This window comes from Lutra lutra, chromosome 6, assembly GCF_902655055.1.
Source record: "Lutra lutra chromosome 6, mLutLut1.2, whole genome shotgun sequence".
NCBI lineage: Eukaryota > Metazoa > Chordata > Mammalia > Carnivora > Mustelidae > Lutra > Lutra lutra.
Window position 1 is genome coordinate 82,116,244 of NC_062283.1, and position 16,368 is coordinate 82,132,611.

Here is a 16,368-nt window from a genome sequence, read left to right on the forward strand (position 1 = left end):
TAAAGTTCTTCCCTCTTTTTCTGTAAATTATTTAAATGCTTCTTGATTTTTGCCAAGACGCCTTCTTCTCACTAATGAGAAAAACTTCTTGCCTTCCCTGTGGCTAATCAAATAACTGAAGCATTTTGAATTTTATCTTAAGATCTTTGCTTTCTGTTTGCTCCTGTGGCTGGGTGCTCTGGCTGTTTCTGTTGCCTCAGGGTTTGGCCATGTGATTTGGGATTGTGTTTTTTGATAGGGAGGGAAAGGTCCAAAGCTGTCTTTGTGACAGCGGAGCCCACCTTCTCTTCCTCTGAATCTTACCATGTAAACTTTTCTGTATGGCAGAAACCTCCACATGGATTTCAGAAGAAAATGAAGCTTGAAGTCATAGACAAAAGAAATCCCGTGTTTATTAGAGTAGCAACAGTTGCGGACACGGATGATCACCGAATAAAAGTGAGTGTACTCTGGTGGGGTTTTGTCTTTCGTTCTAAGATATCTTGGATGGAAACTTAGGCAGATATTTAACTCATGAGGTCCTGTAATTCATCAGACCGTGGGAATATGCAAATAAAACAGCTGTGCATCTTTGTCAATGTTTATCCAGTTTTTTCCTTTAATCAATGCAAGAATTTCTCATTTGTGACTAACAGTTACTATGTTGTATCTCCGTTCTTTCTCCCAGAACACACTCGAAATATTAAAAGTCTGTCATAAATCATAGAGTGATTTCTTCTGAATATGGCACCTCATTCAATAGTATGCTCTTTTTTTTTTTTTTTTTTTTTTTTCGGAAAACTTGCAGATTAATGTTTTCTGATGGGATTGTATTAGATGTAGACTTTTCAGAAGAAAAGTACAGAAGCACATCCTTTTAATATAGGATGCGGAAAGAGAAGTAATCTTACAAAGAAGATCAGATTGTATCTTTCACAGGGTCAACGAATGTTCAGGAAGGTGGATCCAGTTTGTTCTGTTGGAGACTGGTAACGTCAAGTGTAGCCACAGATCCCAGTGAGGAGCCAGGAGTTCTCTTCAGCCAGAAACAAATGTCAAATGTCAGGTCCTTGACTGGCTGTATTCTTTAAGAAAAAACGCTTAAAAAGTTAACTGTTTTCATGGGTGGGACTTAGAGACAAGTGGATTTCACCATTTGATAAGAAAGCAGAGAGCCAGCTTTTTCACATGAGATCCCCATTTTTGGCATCTGAGTCCTTCTCTGGAGCCTTCCAGTTTCTGCCAGTCTCCTCCCTGGTGGCTGCTGGGCGAGATAGAAGGACGGGGTTGGAATGTGCAGCTCTTGCTCAGTTCCTTACTTTCTGTCCCACCCATGGCCATGGGATGTTTGTTCTAGAATTTAGAGCCTTAGTGATTTTATTTCTCTACAAGGTAAGCCTCTACTCTCTGGCAGGGTTGTTGAAGGGGCAATTACCATGGTGGGGGGAGTTGGGGAGCACACTAAGGGAGTTCTCCTACCTGCTGCCACCAGATTGAGTCCTTCTTGGGTTCTGCCTGGTACATCCGTTTGCTCTGGTGCTGTTCTCAGGTGCCTAGGCTGCCCCCCACCCACTCTATCCTGTAGGTCAGCACTCCTTTGTTTGTCCCCCACTCACGTCTTTGGTTACCGTCACTTCTCAACTGATGGCCACTTTACTTCTCCATTTGTCCTCCTGGCTTTAGACCTTTGCAGATATAACTTTAATTTTAGAAGAGAATGGAGATAAGCGCCTGGGTCTATAATGTGCTTTACTGAGTTGCCTTTCACAAGAAGAGAAAATCCAATCTTTCTCTTTTTTTTTTTTTTTTTTTAATTTTTGTCCTTTATTTATTCATGTATGTGTGTTTTTTTATATTACTTTATGAAATAAAATGTCTTTTATTACCTTGCTTTTATATGACAAATTTCCTTTGCTGAGAATTTTCTCCCAATCCTCTATTGCTTTTTTTTTTTTTTTTCAGCATAACAGTATTCCTTGTTTTTGCACCATACCCAGTGCTCCATGCAATCTGTGCCCTCTCTAATACCCATGACCTGGTTCCCCCAACCTCCCACCCCCCTCCTCTTCAAACCCCTCAGATTGTTTTTCAGAGTCCATAGTCTCTCATGGTTCACCTCCCCTTCCAATTTCCCCCAACTCCCTTCTACTAACTCCCCATTTCCTCCATGCTATTTGTTATGCTCCACAACCTTTCTCTTTTTAAGAAATAGTGTGCTTTCTAAAATATTAACTGTCTTATTTTTGATTAGTTGTCAGTATGGGGTATTAAGATTTTATAAAGCTTCCAAATGATGCTTCTGGATAAAAATGTATCCAGTTTCCTAAACTGTAATTTTAGATATGTGTGAGTTAAGTGTTACTCACTGTATTTCGATCCATAATCGTCTTATTTTCTTCCTTCCTTCCTTCCTTTCTTTTCTTTCTTTTCTTTTTTTTTTTTTTTTTAGAGAGAGAGAGAGAGAGGCTTAAGTAGGCTGCATGTCCAGCATAGAGCCCAGCTTGGGGCTTGATCTCACAATCTTGAGATCATGACCTGAGCCCAAATCTAGAATCATACACTTAACTGAGTGAGCTGCCCAGGTGCCCCTCATATTATTTTCTTTAGAATTTTTATTAAATTTAGAATTATTGCTGAGTTGCTTTCATATATAATTATATTTCTAGTGGAACATTTGTATTATAAATATTTTATATGTCTCTTTTGGGTTTGTAAAAGTTTTAAGTATTTCATGTTACACATTTGTGTATCTTCCTTTCTTGTTCTTTGTTAGACTTTGGATTTCTTTTCAAAATTGTCACCAGCAAGAGTAAAACTATAACAACATTACTAAAGTGTCTGATTTTTTGTTTGTCTAAAACCTCTTAATATGCCAGCAACTGAAGTAGTAGAATTTACAAGAGATGAAATAAAACTATACAGACGTTAATAAAATGATTTCATCTGGGCTTCTAGAATGAGAATTTTGATTCGGGTTAGTATTAACTTTTGCATATATTATTTTTTATATACTTTCAGATAGCATTTTTAAGTATATTTGGTACTTATCAAAGAGAATTTTATTGTTACCTCTGTTCATAATATCTAAACTAAATTTTATCTCTGAAATTATAACTTTAAACTACTAAAATTCTCCAGATTGTCTACCAGTCTAGTTTATAGGTGGTATTAGACTTATCTATGGTATCTAAAGTACATTAATCCTAGATAGATAACTTCTCATTGCCAACTAAGTTTCAGTTTCATGGAAAACTATGACACATTGTGGTATCAACAGATATGCTAGATCTACCATAAACATTCTTAAAGACATATGTAAGGAAACTTTAAGAAGAACCCTTTTGTTTATTTATTTTATCAAGACTTTCAGAGACTCTATTGGTGTACAGTAATGTACTAGTTAATATCCATGGGTCTCATTTCTGAGCGCACACCTCAGTTTCTTAGACGTTGAGTAAACAACATAAGTATGCGCAAAACCAAACCTGTGGTTTAACAATCTCCTAGGTAGGCTCAGCCGGTTTGTTTTTTTCCCCCTTTATCTCTTTCTCCTTTTCATCGTTGAGAAAATTCTGATCTGTAGCGGGGGTGGAGAACCATTTATTTGTTAGGATTGAGTATGTTTGCTATAGGAAGATGCCTAAATTTTAAAAAATTTAGGAGTTTATTTACAACAAATGAGACATACATTATGTGAACATTGATTCCAGTGTCCAAGAAATGGAATTTAGGAATAGCAAGATCAGAATCCAGGGAAGTTTCATGTGTAATAAAATAGGGTAATCACTTGATTAGTTGAGAATTAGGACACTTTAAATTTACTTTAACACTAAATTATGTGTGTTCATTTATTGGTAGCATTGATAGCATAAATTGGTACTTTTAGAAAATTATCATGAATGTCTTCTCACTGTTAATTGGGCATTGTTTTTGATCAGAGGAAAAGAAGGGGTTACTTTGACTTAGGTAATTTTATGTAAGTGCTGCTTTTATATTCAATGCATGTGAATGATGAGTAATTTTATTTGGATCCTTGAATTTTAGGCTTTGTAACTTCTCCTAATTAGCTGTGTGATCTCTTCTCTTCTTTAAGATAATACCTATGATTTCTTCCAGGTATGGGATTCTGTGGGCTTTGATTCTAGGACTGATTGATTTTCAGCTTGAGAAAGTGGATTCATTGTGAAGGACTTTATTTTGAACCTGTATATGTGTACTTTAACAACTCTGTATTATTCTGTCATACAAATGTACCATAATTTAGCTAGCCAGTCCCCTAACGGTGGATACCCAGGTTGCTTTGTACTGTAAACCAAGAGTTGAGTTACTGAGATTATCAAGTCAAGGGTGATGTATTTTAAGTGATTGTTATTGCAAATAACATACCAGACATATTTGCTAATTAATACTCCTGTCAGCAGTCCAAGAGAAAGCTTTTTATTCTCATACCCACCAACTCTAGGAAATACCCAAGTGGCACATTTTTGACAGGTTGAAATAACTGCATCTTGTGTTTTAATTTGTAGTGTTTTGCTTATAAGTGTAATAGATTATCTTCTTATATGTTTACTAAGTATACTTAGTTTCTTATTTATGAGCAATTTATATCTATTTTTCATCTTTCTATTGGGTTTTTAATCTTACTATGTTAATATATGATAACTATATACATTAAGGAATAGAGTACATTGTTACATATATAATAAATGTATTTTGGAGGTTTCTCCTGGGCCTTCCTTTTTTTTTTTTTTTTTTGTGGTATTTTCCACTCATTACAGAATATTTGCCACTCTCAAGTTTTTCATGTTCATGTGGTTAATTGAACAGTCTATTCTTTCACGGCTTTTGAGTTTGGCATCTTGCTTACAAAGGTTATCCTACTCTGAGAATACAAACATGTTCACTCATGCATTGTTCTAGAACTTTTGTTGTTCAGCTTCTAATGTTTGCATTTTTCATCCATCTGGCCTCTGTTGTCTGGTAGGAGTAAGGGATTCACAGACTTAAGGAGATGTAGCTGGCAAACTTGATGTAAAAGCAAAATATCTATAGCCTTTTGGCAAATCTTCCATCCTAAAAGATAAAGTATATGTAATAATTAAAAGCTACTTAGCTGATCTTTAGTGACCCTAGCTCGGGGACCAGGTGCTCTTCCACGTGGTGGCCAGTAACAGTGGCGCCAGCATAAAATCTTTTTGAGAGATACTGTAATTATTTATGAGAAAAAAAATGTTTTTTAAAAATGCAGTGGATGGAGAGATATTTTGAACTGGTTGTATTTCTAATAGGATGTTGAATTTGTTTAAAAGGCCTTTTTAGCATACCTCTGGAAGAGTTGACATTTATATGAAAAGCCCTTGTGCCTCTCTACTACCCCCTCCCATTTCTCCATCCCTGCCCTGATGTATTCATTACTCAAGGCATATTTACTGGGTGTTTGGCGTTGCTTATATGAAGACGTTGTGTATTCAAGATGTTCTAGTGTTGGAAGATACATATAATAATATCTCTGTAGAAGTACTCCTGGCAAGACATTTCTTAATGGACAGATAATTTAAAAACAAGTCAAAAGTGCCTTTTTTTTTCGCATAGTGTAAACGAAGTAATTTAAATAATTGAAAAAATGTATTTAGTATTAAATCTACTGTATAATTTAGAAGAGAATGAAAATTGTTATGGTGGTTAAAACTTCTATTGTAGGGATTTTCGTGACGTGAATTATACTGTTAATTTCTTTCTGTCATCCAGGTTCACTTTGATGGCTGGAACAGCTGCTATGATTACTGGGTAGATGCAGATTCTCCAGACATTCACCCTGTGGGCTGGTGTTCAAAAACCGGGCATCCTCTTCAACCTCCTTTGAGTAAGAGATACAAGAATAATTTAAATAAATGTTTCCATGTTCTTGTATGGGGTGTTTAAAGTGTTCTTTTCTCCTATCCTTTCTTTCTGTTTCTTTCTCACTGTACATTTTTTCTCTATGTAATCCTTTTCCTACATTTTCAGTCACATGACAGTCACAAAAATATAAAAGAAAAAATGTAATGTTTGAAAAAGCGAAGTTTATATATATTTTTCTTACTTTTATTTAGAAGTACTCCTCACCTTTTAAAATCAATACTGAATTTTTGGAAGACAGTTTGTCAGACTATCAAAATTTAATGTATCAGGAGTGATTTCATACTTTAGTTTTGCAAAATGTTACCATTTTGAGAAACTGAGCAAAGTCTACAAGGTCTCTATATGAATCATTACTTAAAACTTCATGTGATTTATAATAACCTCAGTAAAATTTTCTTTAAATTCAATTTTTATTTATTTATTTATTTATTTATTTATTTTTTAAAGATTTTATTTATTTGACAGACAGAGATCACAAGTAGTCAGAGAGGCAGGCAGGGAGAGAGGGGGAAGCAGGCTCTCCACTGAGCAGAGAGCCTGATGCGGGGCTTGATCCCAGGACCCTGGGATCATGACCCGAGCCGAAGGCAGAGGCTTTAACCCACTGAGCTATCCAGGCGCCCCTAAATTCAATTTTTAAAAAAGTAAACATGGAAAACTTAACATACTGTGATTTCTGTTTGAAAGAAAACATATACATTGTAACAGAAAATATGTAGGAAATAGATTATTGTGGGGTTTTAAAATGTTTAGCATGCAGTCCCCCATCTAGTGGCTTCACTTCTGGATGCCCCGTATAGGCTGTGTAAAGGTACAAAAGTTCACATGAATGCCATTTGTTACGTTGTATTTAAACTAACAAACCTTGGAAACAGAGATTGGTTAAATTCTGGTGCATTCATAATACAGACACTGCAATGGCCATAAAGAATGTTACCATCGAGATGGAAAGATTTACAAGACATGAAGTTAAAGACCAAAGAGAAAAAATGTTTCAGAATAGTGCACATCTATGTTATCCCTTATATGTGACTAAATGAAACAAAAACAAAAACTTGATACATATATACACACACACACACACACACACACACAGGTATATATGGGAATGCTTAGAACAACATCTAGCACATTACACATGGACATAAGTTGTCGGGATGAGGGAGTGTCTGAAATGTGGTTGGGGTAGTATGGATCTGTAACTGTTTCTCTGTATACCAGTGTGGTGTCTGAAATTTTCACAGTATACCAGTATTCCTGTATTAGTTATGTTAGTTACTTGATAAAAATTGCTTAGAATCTCCTCATTAATTCACATTTAGGTGTTTCTGGAATCTGTGACATTGAAAGAGGTTTATACCAAAGTCTACCGTTTCACTATTGAAGAAAGATAAATAATGTGAACAAAAGCATAGGGAAAAACCTTTAAAAAGACTTTTAAGATTTTTAATTTTTATTTTATAGCCTTCTGGTTAATTTTATGCCCCCTTCTTTCTTTCTCTCATTTTTCCCCCCTTGTTTTCTTATAGACCCTTTAGAATTAATGGAAGCTTCTGAACATGGTGGATGCTCAACCCCAGGATGTAAAGGGATTGGCCATTTTAAGAGAGTGAGACACCTGGGCCCTCACAGGTATGTGTTGCTGCCACTCACACGGGGATTCCTTACGTGGTCAAAGAGAGGGTACCTATCCCTCACATGTGTAAAATAATGATTTCCATGTGTACTAATAGATGTGAGCTAATTCTATATTTTGATCTATATGAAATGTGGTTTCCATGGTGACCCTGTAAAATTGAAGAGTGTATCTGTAGTTAAGTCTTCCTGCATTCCTGAAAAAAGCATTCACAGTTTAAAATAGATTTACTCTAGCTATTTGCCTTTTCTTGACAGCCTGACCAGTTGTCCATACACTCATCTTCTGAAAGAGTCATATTGGGTTAACTGTTAATAATGAGAAGAAGACGGACCCTGTTGAAGGTCTTTGTTTGGTAGAATATGATATGATTTGGGGACTCAACAATTTGAATAATGAGAAGTGAGATTATCATAGATTACCAGCAAAGATCACAAGAAGCACAAATATAAATAGTCACACTTGAGAATGCATTGATCCAAAACCATGTTTTTCAAGTATTTTTTTAACCCCTAAGTAACTTAAAAAAGAAATCAAAATTATGCATCTGAAATTTGATGTATTGTGTAGGCTATTTGAGGGTCTTTGTAGGCATTTAAAAATCTTAAGAAATACCTGGAAGTTCCAATGATTTGACTGTGATTTTTGAGGAACAGAAGCATCACCTGTTTAGGGATGTATTAAAATAACCATTAGTCGATGTAAGTGTTCTGACTGCATGTTAATTGGATTGCCCAGTAAGGAAAATGGTCCCTTGTTTATCCAGTCTGTAAGCACTGTGAATCTGGGCCTTCTGAAAAATCTGAACATTGCACTACCTGTTCCTCTGAGACTTAATAGGAACTGTAAAAGTGATGTAATTGTTTCTTCCCTCTCCCTCCTTTTCTTTTCTCTTTTCTTTTCTTTTCTTTTCTTCTCTTTTCCGCTTCTTTCCTCCCTCCCTCCCTCCCTTCCTTCCTTCCTTCTTTCCTTCATCTCTGAATCTTCAAATACTGCTTATCTTCCTTTTATAACCTCCTCCTGAGATTTTTATGGGATTCAATCTATTTTAGAGTAAATAGTCTAAGAATAGGATGGTGATTCCATTTACAGATACCCACTTAAAAATCCTTTTCAGAGGCACCTGGTTAAGCCTCTGCCTTTGGCTCAGGTCATGATCCCAGCATCCTGGGATTGAGCTCCCCACAGGGAGCCTGCTTACCCCTCTCTCTCTGCCTGTCTCCCTGCCTACTTGTGATCTCTGTCAAATAAATAAATAAAATCTTTAAAAAAATAAAAATCCCTTTCAGAAGTGCCTGGCTCTCTCAATTAGTAGAGCATGTGACTCTCTATCTCAGGGTCCTGAGTTCAAGCCCTGCATTGGGCATGGAGCCTGCTTAAAAAATAATTAAAAAAAAAAAAAAAAGAAAGAAAGAAGGAAAGAATGAAAAACATTAAAAAAAAAGAAAAATCCTTTCATTGTTTGTGTAACTGCAAACCCAAAGTTAACATGATTAATGCAAACTGAATTAAATATACTGTATCTTCAAAGTTGTTTAGTGTTGCTGAGTGAAGGCAGCTAGATTATTTTTCAGACATTATATACGTCTAAATGCCAGAAATAACCCACTAGCATTAATAAATTTCCATTGTATATTAATAATTTCATTCAGTAAATATTTTTGAGGTTTTTTTCCCAATAATAACTAACGTTTATTGAGCATGTATTTCCCCCTGCACAAGGCACTGCTCTGTTTTACATGTATGGATAACCTTCAGAACTACCCTATTAGTCTTAGTGTTATTTTCTTCCAATTTTTGATGAAGCTACTATGACACTGGAGAGGTTTATTGATTGGCTGCTGGTAAGGGGGAACAGGGAATGGCACCCAGTCTAGCTTCAAGGGTGTGTGCTATTGACCTCTTCCGTCACAGTGCCTCTCAAGGCTCTGCTCCAAGAATTAGTCACAGAAACCTAAGGTACAGAACAGTAATATTGAACCTTTGATCTGTTACCAACCCCAAGATGTTCATTGGACTGAGGCAGTTTGTTCAAATTATGGAAATTTGAGGAAAATTAAGGACAAGAATAAAGAAATTTTTGTTTTTTTTAAAGCATGCATATTGATATTATGTTGTTGGGATGCAGTTGAAATATTTGTTTTGGCCTTCTGGGAAGGAAAGCCTCCTTAAAGCAATGTCCATCATCTCTTTAGGAGTGCTTTTGGCCTGAGCTGAGAGGTTTGCCTGTCACGGCAAGGTCTTTGGTGACAGTCCTGTCCCCTGCTTGAAGGCACTGTCCACTCATTACGACCACCTTTCCCCAGCAGTACCATGGACCTCTGAGGGCTCCTCTGCTGAGCCACACCCATTTCACAGAGTTTCGGTGATCCTCTCCAGAGCATTTCTTCAGCGATGTGGTGTCGTATCTGCCAAAAGACGGGGGGCATTGTGGGACAAGTCGTGGAAAATTTTATGGAAAGATGCGGTAAAGAAATCTTTCCGTATAACTGGAACCGATAGAGAATTACTCATTTTTTTGGAATGAAAGAGGAAGCAGTAGACCTTCGGGCTTGAAGACATATATTGATAAAGAAGTAGCATCTGGTGTTCTGTCAGATGGAGGGTGTGACTAGCAGTTTTGTGCGTGAGCCTTGGCGAGGAGGGGTGCGTGTGCTTCAGACAACTGGCAGCTGCCGTCAGCTCCTGCCCTGTGCTCTCTCCCCTTTTTCTTAGCTCTTTCCGCTGGCTTTCCTGAGTCTTCCCAACTGTGCTGTCCTATTTACAACACTCAGAGCTCTGTGTCCGGCGGGTTATTAATCCTTAACAGGCATAGCCTGTTTTCCGTTTCATTAGTAGACTGTGGCATAGCTGCAGCCTCATGGATATTCTTGAAAAGGTTCATTTCTCTGGCACTTATTTTTGTCCTTGCTGAGAATGCTGTGTTTAGGAAAACATAATGAGAAAATTCTCTTTGGACTAATTTACTGAGCAACTGCATAAATCAAAACATGCATTCTTTGCTTAGATAACAAGGAAAGTTGCTCTTTTAAGCAAGAATAATCAGTTTTATGAACACATAAGCAAAAGGCTATGTTTTGACTAGCGGTTGTTGTTAGCTTCTCTGAAAAATTATAATAGTTGAATTTGATATAAGAGGTGTTAGAAATAGAACATGTGTCTCGGCGATGAAACTTGAGAATGTGATGTTTTCAGATGTTGAAATGTAAATGATCAGTGAGTGAGTCGAATGTGGATGTTATTCTTGTCTCTAGGGACATTCGGTAGCCAGATTGCTCCATGCTCTCTTTCTAGCAAGGGAGCATTAATCTGGGTGGTGGTGTGGTGTTTCCCTTTGTTGATTCATTCATTCCGACTACGGAAAGGTCAGAGAAGGGGAGGAGATGAAAGGAGAACTAAAGTTATATGAAAAATATTCTGCATCTCTAGTGCTTTCAGAAGCAAATCTTTTCTACGTAAGATTGGATCATGGAGGAAATAAACAAGAACAAAATGGGGAGTATCTCCAGCAACCTCTAAAAGGTCATCATAAAATCCATGGAGAGTTTTAAAAATGTGAACAGACACCTGCAAACTGTAAACATCATAGTGACTGAACATCCATCCATCCCTGCATCCAGCACACACTTGCTGAGTGCTTGCTTTGGGCTGGCTGCAGGGTAAGGTGGTGGGCCGCACAGAGGAGGAGGTCCCTACCCCGAAGAAGGCCAGTCTGGGGCAAACAGGTTTTCGTAGAGGCATGAATGGAGTAGCACCCTTTTCCTGGGAGAAGCAGAGAACCTCCAAACGTGAGGCATGGTATGGACTTTTTAACGCTGTTGTTTATCTTTGCCGATGCTCTCTTACGCCGTCATGGTTATATGTTCGTCAGCTTCGGCTTTTTGAATAATGACAACAGGTGGGATTTATTGATGACTTCCTATGTTCCAGGCACTGTTGTAGGACTTACTGTGTGATCTCACTTACTGCTCACAGCGGCTTTGTGAAACAGGTGCTAATCTCTGTGTTACAGGTGAGAAAACAGGGTTGGAATAGTTAAGTATGTGCCCAAGGGTTAGACAGTGGCCGAATCAGAATTCAGCCAAGGCTTGGATGGCACTCAGTCTCTTCTTCTAACTCCTAGACTCTCATGTAAGAAGTATGTGGCCTGATAGAGCCTGACTCGGGTTTTGGTCAGGATAGTGTATGAGAACGATTATGTGATCACTCAGAAAACTGGAAATGTTACCTAATCGTTTAAATAAACGTATCCACAATTAAAAGGATTTCAAAGGTGGCAGTGGGGAATAGTGAATAGGCATTCCTCCTCCCTTTCCTCATCAGCTGGACCAGTCTGTCATAGGAAAAAACTGCCTCCTTAGAGGGACTGGAGGCACATTGACATTCGTGTGTAAAGCTGATATGGGATTATTTGCCAGTAGAACAGGGTGTACCCTGATGAAATCCTCACAGTAGGTAGCTGTGTGCCCCTGCATGAGTTGCTTCCTCTGCTCTCTGAGGAACTATGTCATGGTAAAGACTTACGTGTATGTGGATACGTGTGTGCCCCGTGTACATGATGCACAGAGGTAGTACAGGAGAAACTAGGGAAGCCTAATGAGAACCACTTTCTCCGCAGAAATTGATCAGTACTGATGAGTGATAGTTTGTAACTTTAAAACTGTATGAACCTTGTAAATTTAAGAAAAAGGAAACTGGCAAAGAGATTCACTTATGGGTCAATGCATATTAGCTCTATGACAGCAGTATCTTGGTCGAAGACGGTACTCAGATGGAGTCCATTGTCACAGATTAAAGCTGAGGGCATTCTTCGATATGGCGAGATACTGTTTGCCCCCATACGACATAACAGGACAGCCAGAGCTCATCATCGGACTCTGCCAAGAACTGGTAAAGTGACAGTGAGCAAGTTCCCTTTTTTAAGACTCAGTTTCTGTATCTGTAAAACGAGTGCTAGACAAGGAGCCAACTTCCCAGGGTTGTAGGAATTAAACAAGATGATGGAAGTAAAGCACTTAACGTGTGTAATGCATTTGAGCCGTGGAAATTACGACATTGTTATCATCCTCGTTTTACAAGTGAGAAGACGGGGTCTCACAAGTCGCGCTCACTCTTGAGGAAGTAATGGATGGAGCTGCAGAGCACCTTTAGGACCAGGTTCCTGATTTCTGTCTAGGGGATTGCCCATCACTCCACGCATACTGTCACTTGAGCACACTTTATTTGCATTTTGTGGCATACCCTTTTTTTTTTTTTAATCACCACCCACCCACTTCAGGAACCAACTGTCTTCCTTCTCTACCCCAGAGTAGGTGTAGAAATGTGAGGTGTGTAAACCCATTTTACTTCTCTGAGGGTTCAAAAGAAGAGGGGGGTATCAGCATAAGATCATGGTGGGACTCCCTTGATAGATCAGCCTGGCCCATTAGTAAATCTCTGCTGGGAGGGCTGTGCTCCCTTCCCCTACTTCAAGATGAGAGTTTGAAATTCCTCTCTGGCCCTAACAATCCAAAGAGGCAGACAGTTAGACAGTAAGGCTGATTTTGTTCTACAGTCTCGCCTCTCTGTGAGCTGTCCAAGTTCATATATAGGGATCTTAGAGCTATTCTTCCTTCATGTAGTCAACAGAGAGGTGAAGGGGATGACGTAAGAGTTCTAAACTGTAGCTCTTACCTCTTGTGCATAGTTGGGGATAGGCAGCCCATCTTAAGAATATTGTGGGTCTTCCAATGTGGGAGTGAGTGAGGTCAGGAACAGGCCTCTCATTTTCTTTACTTCATATCTGATAAAACCCAAGGATAGGTGTGTAGAGAGTTCTTCAGTCACTGTAAAGCCAGGTGTTTAACTGTGAGTGAAATGTGATGGTTGCAGTATTTTCGGATTAGCAGCATACTGTTTGTCCAAAAAAAAAAAAGAAAAAAAATTAGATTTTTTTTCTTGCTGTTCACAAAATGCAAGGAGATAAATTTGTAATAGAAATACACAATATGAGGAAGAGAGAATAGAACAGAGTTAAAGATGACAGTCTGAGGCTTAGTTAATATATTTCCTTTGTCAGAAACAAAGATTCAAGAATAACAGGAGGAACTGGTTGTATTTCTTACCTTTATTCATCAGAAGAGGGGGAGTTTATTGAAGATGATAAATTTGGTTTTAAGCATGTTTATTATGAGGCCACCCTGGGTCATTTATATTTGTATGAAACAAGATAGGTGGAAGGCAAGCTCCACGTCTCTTGGGGGTACCACAGGGAGCAGGGCCTCTCCCCTTCCTCAGACCTGTGGCAGTTACTGTGTGGGCAGAAAACCGAAATGTAGCCAAGCAGATGCTGCCAGCTGGGTCCTCCATCGGAAGGAGTGATGTGAAGGCAAGTCACACTTGGTGTTTGCAGCCTCTGTGGAATTGGGGTTGGGTGGGAGTTGGGCGGGTGTGGAAGTGGCTGAGGGGTCTGCAGAGTGAATGAAGGCCATAGCCCCAGGAGCCCCCCATCCAGTGTAGACTATGTCGGGGAGGAGAGCTGGTTGGACCTTTCTTCCTGACACAACCTGACTGCCCAGTCTTCCTGCAGAGCTGAATGATGCTCTTGTAGTAAGTTGATTTCTGTTCAACTTTGAACTGGTTTTTGTTACTTATATCCATAAACACTGATTAGTACAAATATTCCAGAAAGGATTCCTTGAGGTACTTGAAGGATTCTTGTTTAGAAGAGACAATGGTGATGGATTTTTCTTTAACATCATTACTCGATGAATAAAAATGAGTTAAAATAGCATGCCCATTCTCAATAAGATAAATGAAATAGTGGGCTCATTTTACTGAGCTGCTTCGTTGCTATGTGACATTGAGCAGGCACCATCCCTACTTGATTGTTTAATAAACATTCCACAATTCCTGATGTGGTCCCAAAATATCTCCTTCTCTCTCATCATTCTCATCTTGTTAGGGGGTGGGGGGAGAGAAAAGGCATCCTTATCACCCACCACCCAGGTCTTCAGGCCAGAAACCTGCAGACCATTCTTCAGTCCTTCTTTGATGTCACTCCCCATCAGCCTTCCATGCACAGCTTCCCTTGGAGGGATCACAGAAGTACCGTGACTGTTTCAGCCACCCAAATCCAAGTCACCGTGATGTCTTTACTCTTACAAAACTACTTTTGCTCCAATTCTGTCCTCTTGAAATCTTCCCTCCACAAAGCATTCTGAGTGATTGTTTTAAATTGTACATCAAACCATATCATTCTCCTATTTGAAGGTCCTCTGGTGGCTTCACATCAGAAGTAACCTAACCAACTGAACTCATGACCATGGCCTACCAGACCCTACATAATACTTCCCCTGCCTGCCTCTAGTGCATCCCCTCCCCTTGCTCACACACTCTACCATCACTGATCTTCCCCCACCAAGCTTTCCCTACGAGCTTTCCCTCCATTTGTGTTCTTCTTCCCATTTCCCAGAATGCTCTTCTCCTGTGTGGACAGAGCAGGCGTCTTCCTGACCTCGAGGGCTCTGCTCAAATGCTGCCACTTCAGAGAGGCCCTTCCTCACCCCTGCGACAGCCCCAGCTTCTCTCTTAGGTCATACTGCATGGCATTTGTCATTATGTGAGGTGGTCTAATTTAGGTTTGCACCATTGTGGCATCTCCTAGAATATCATCTTCATGAGAGGGGACATCTTGTCTTTTTATTTTCCATTGTGTTTCCAGTGCCTAGGAAGATAATTAGGGCTTAATAGATACTTGATAAATACTTGTTGAACAAATGAATGAAATAACTAATGATTGAAGTCACCTAAGCATTTTAAGCCTAATTTGTCTCATGAGAAGCCTTCCTCATAGGATATTGTAAAGCTAAGTGAGGTACTGTGCTTAGTACAGTACTTGATTATATAGTAAGAACTCCATAAATATTACTAGTTACTGTTTTTGTTATTGTTGGGTTAGCATTATATACATTTAAGTCAAGACATAAGCAAATGTTATTTATGTTTGTCTTTTGCCTAGAGTGTAGAGCACTATGAAGTTAGGTAAAATAAAGAGTGTATTTTAGCTTACAATGTATCTGTGATAAGTTTTATAGACCACTATCAGAATCATTTAGTTTTCAAACTTTTCCCCCTCTTCTAGGAGAAGGTATCTGATTTTCTTGGTGGAGAATAGACATGCGTTGTTTAAAATTTTTCCCTGGGTGATTATCAACATTCCCACAATCACCTAGAGAGAGGAAGAGACACGTAAGACACTAATATAATTTATCTAAGATCCAACAATTTCCACTTTTAAGCAGACTTCCTAAAACCAGAGGGGCAAGAAGAACCATTAGTTGGAGGGGTTCATTGTGATTGGAGGCCTGAGATACAGAGGTTGCCCAGTTGTTCTGGAGCCTGGAGAGCTGAGGCCTAGGCAGAGGATGATACTGACTTAACACTGATTTAATAATTAGTGGCCTAGATTTCCTTTGCTTAGATAACAGGTGTGATCCCCAAGTGGGTCCTGAGAGACCAGCCAGGGGTGCAGAGGGCACCGATAGAAGGGAAGCGAGCTAGATGGGTCATGATCCAAGTTGGCGTCTGGGCTCCTTTGAGATCAGAAACAGGATTAACTACAGATTGATACAAGTATTGCCTAAGATATCAGGTGTGCATGTGGACGTGGAGCCAGGAACATGGGGGAACCGCCTTCCTTTAGAGGGACAGCTGTTATAAAGAAATGACACAGCCCTTGAGGACCCTGAGGCTGGAGAATCACTTTGGGAAGCAGATCTGCTCCGTCTGTCCCATCAGGCTCTCTCTGACCTACCTTTATCGCCCGGCCTCCTAGGATGTCTTAAGCATTTCTCTCTTGGGGCTGATTGTTA

General features: G+C 39.1%; 1 protein-coding gene across 10 annotated transcripts in view; it reads left to right on the forward strand.

Annotated features, from left to right (window-relative positions):
• L3MBTL3 (L3MBTL histone methyl-lysine binding protein 3) overlaps positions 1 to 16,368 on the forward strand; it is a 111,661-nt gene that overhangs the window by 65,942 nt on the left and 29,351 nt on the right. For all 10 annotated transcript variants that reach the window (XM_047734098.1, XM_047734101.1, XM_047734102.1 and 7 more), the window contains 3 exons: positions 328 to 438; positions 5,728 to 5,842; positions 7,410 to 7,512. In XM_047734098.1, the coding sequence (XP_047590054.1) occupies positions 328 to 438; positions 5,728 to 5,842; positions 7,410 to 7,512 (329 nt within the window). The remainder of the gene's footprint in view (positions 1 to 327; positions 439 to 5,727; positions 5,843 to 7,409; positions 7,513 to 16,368) is intronic.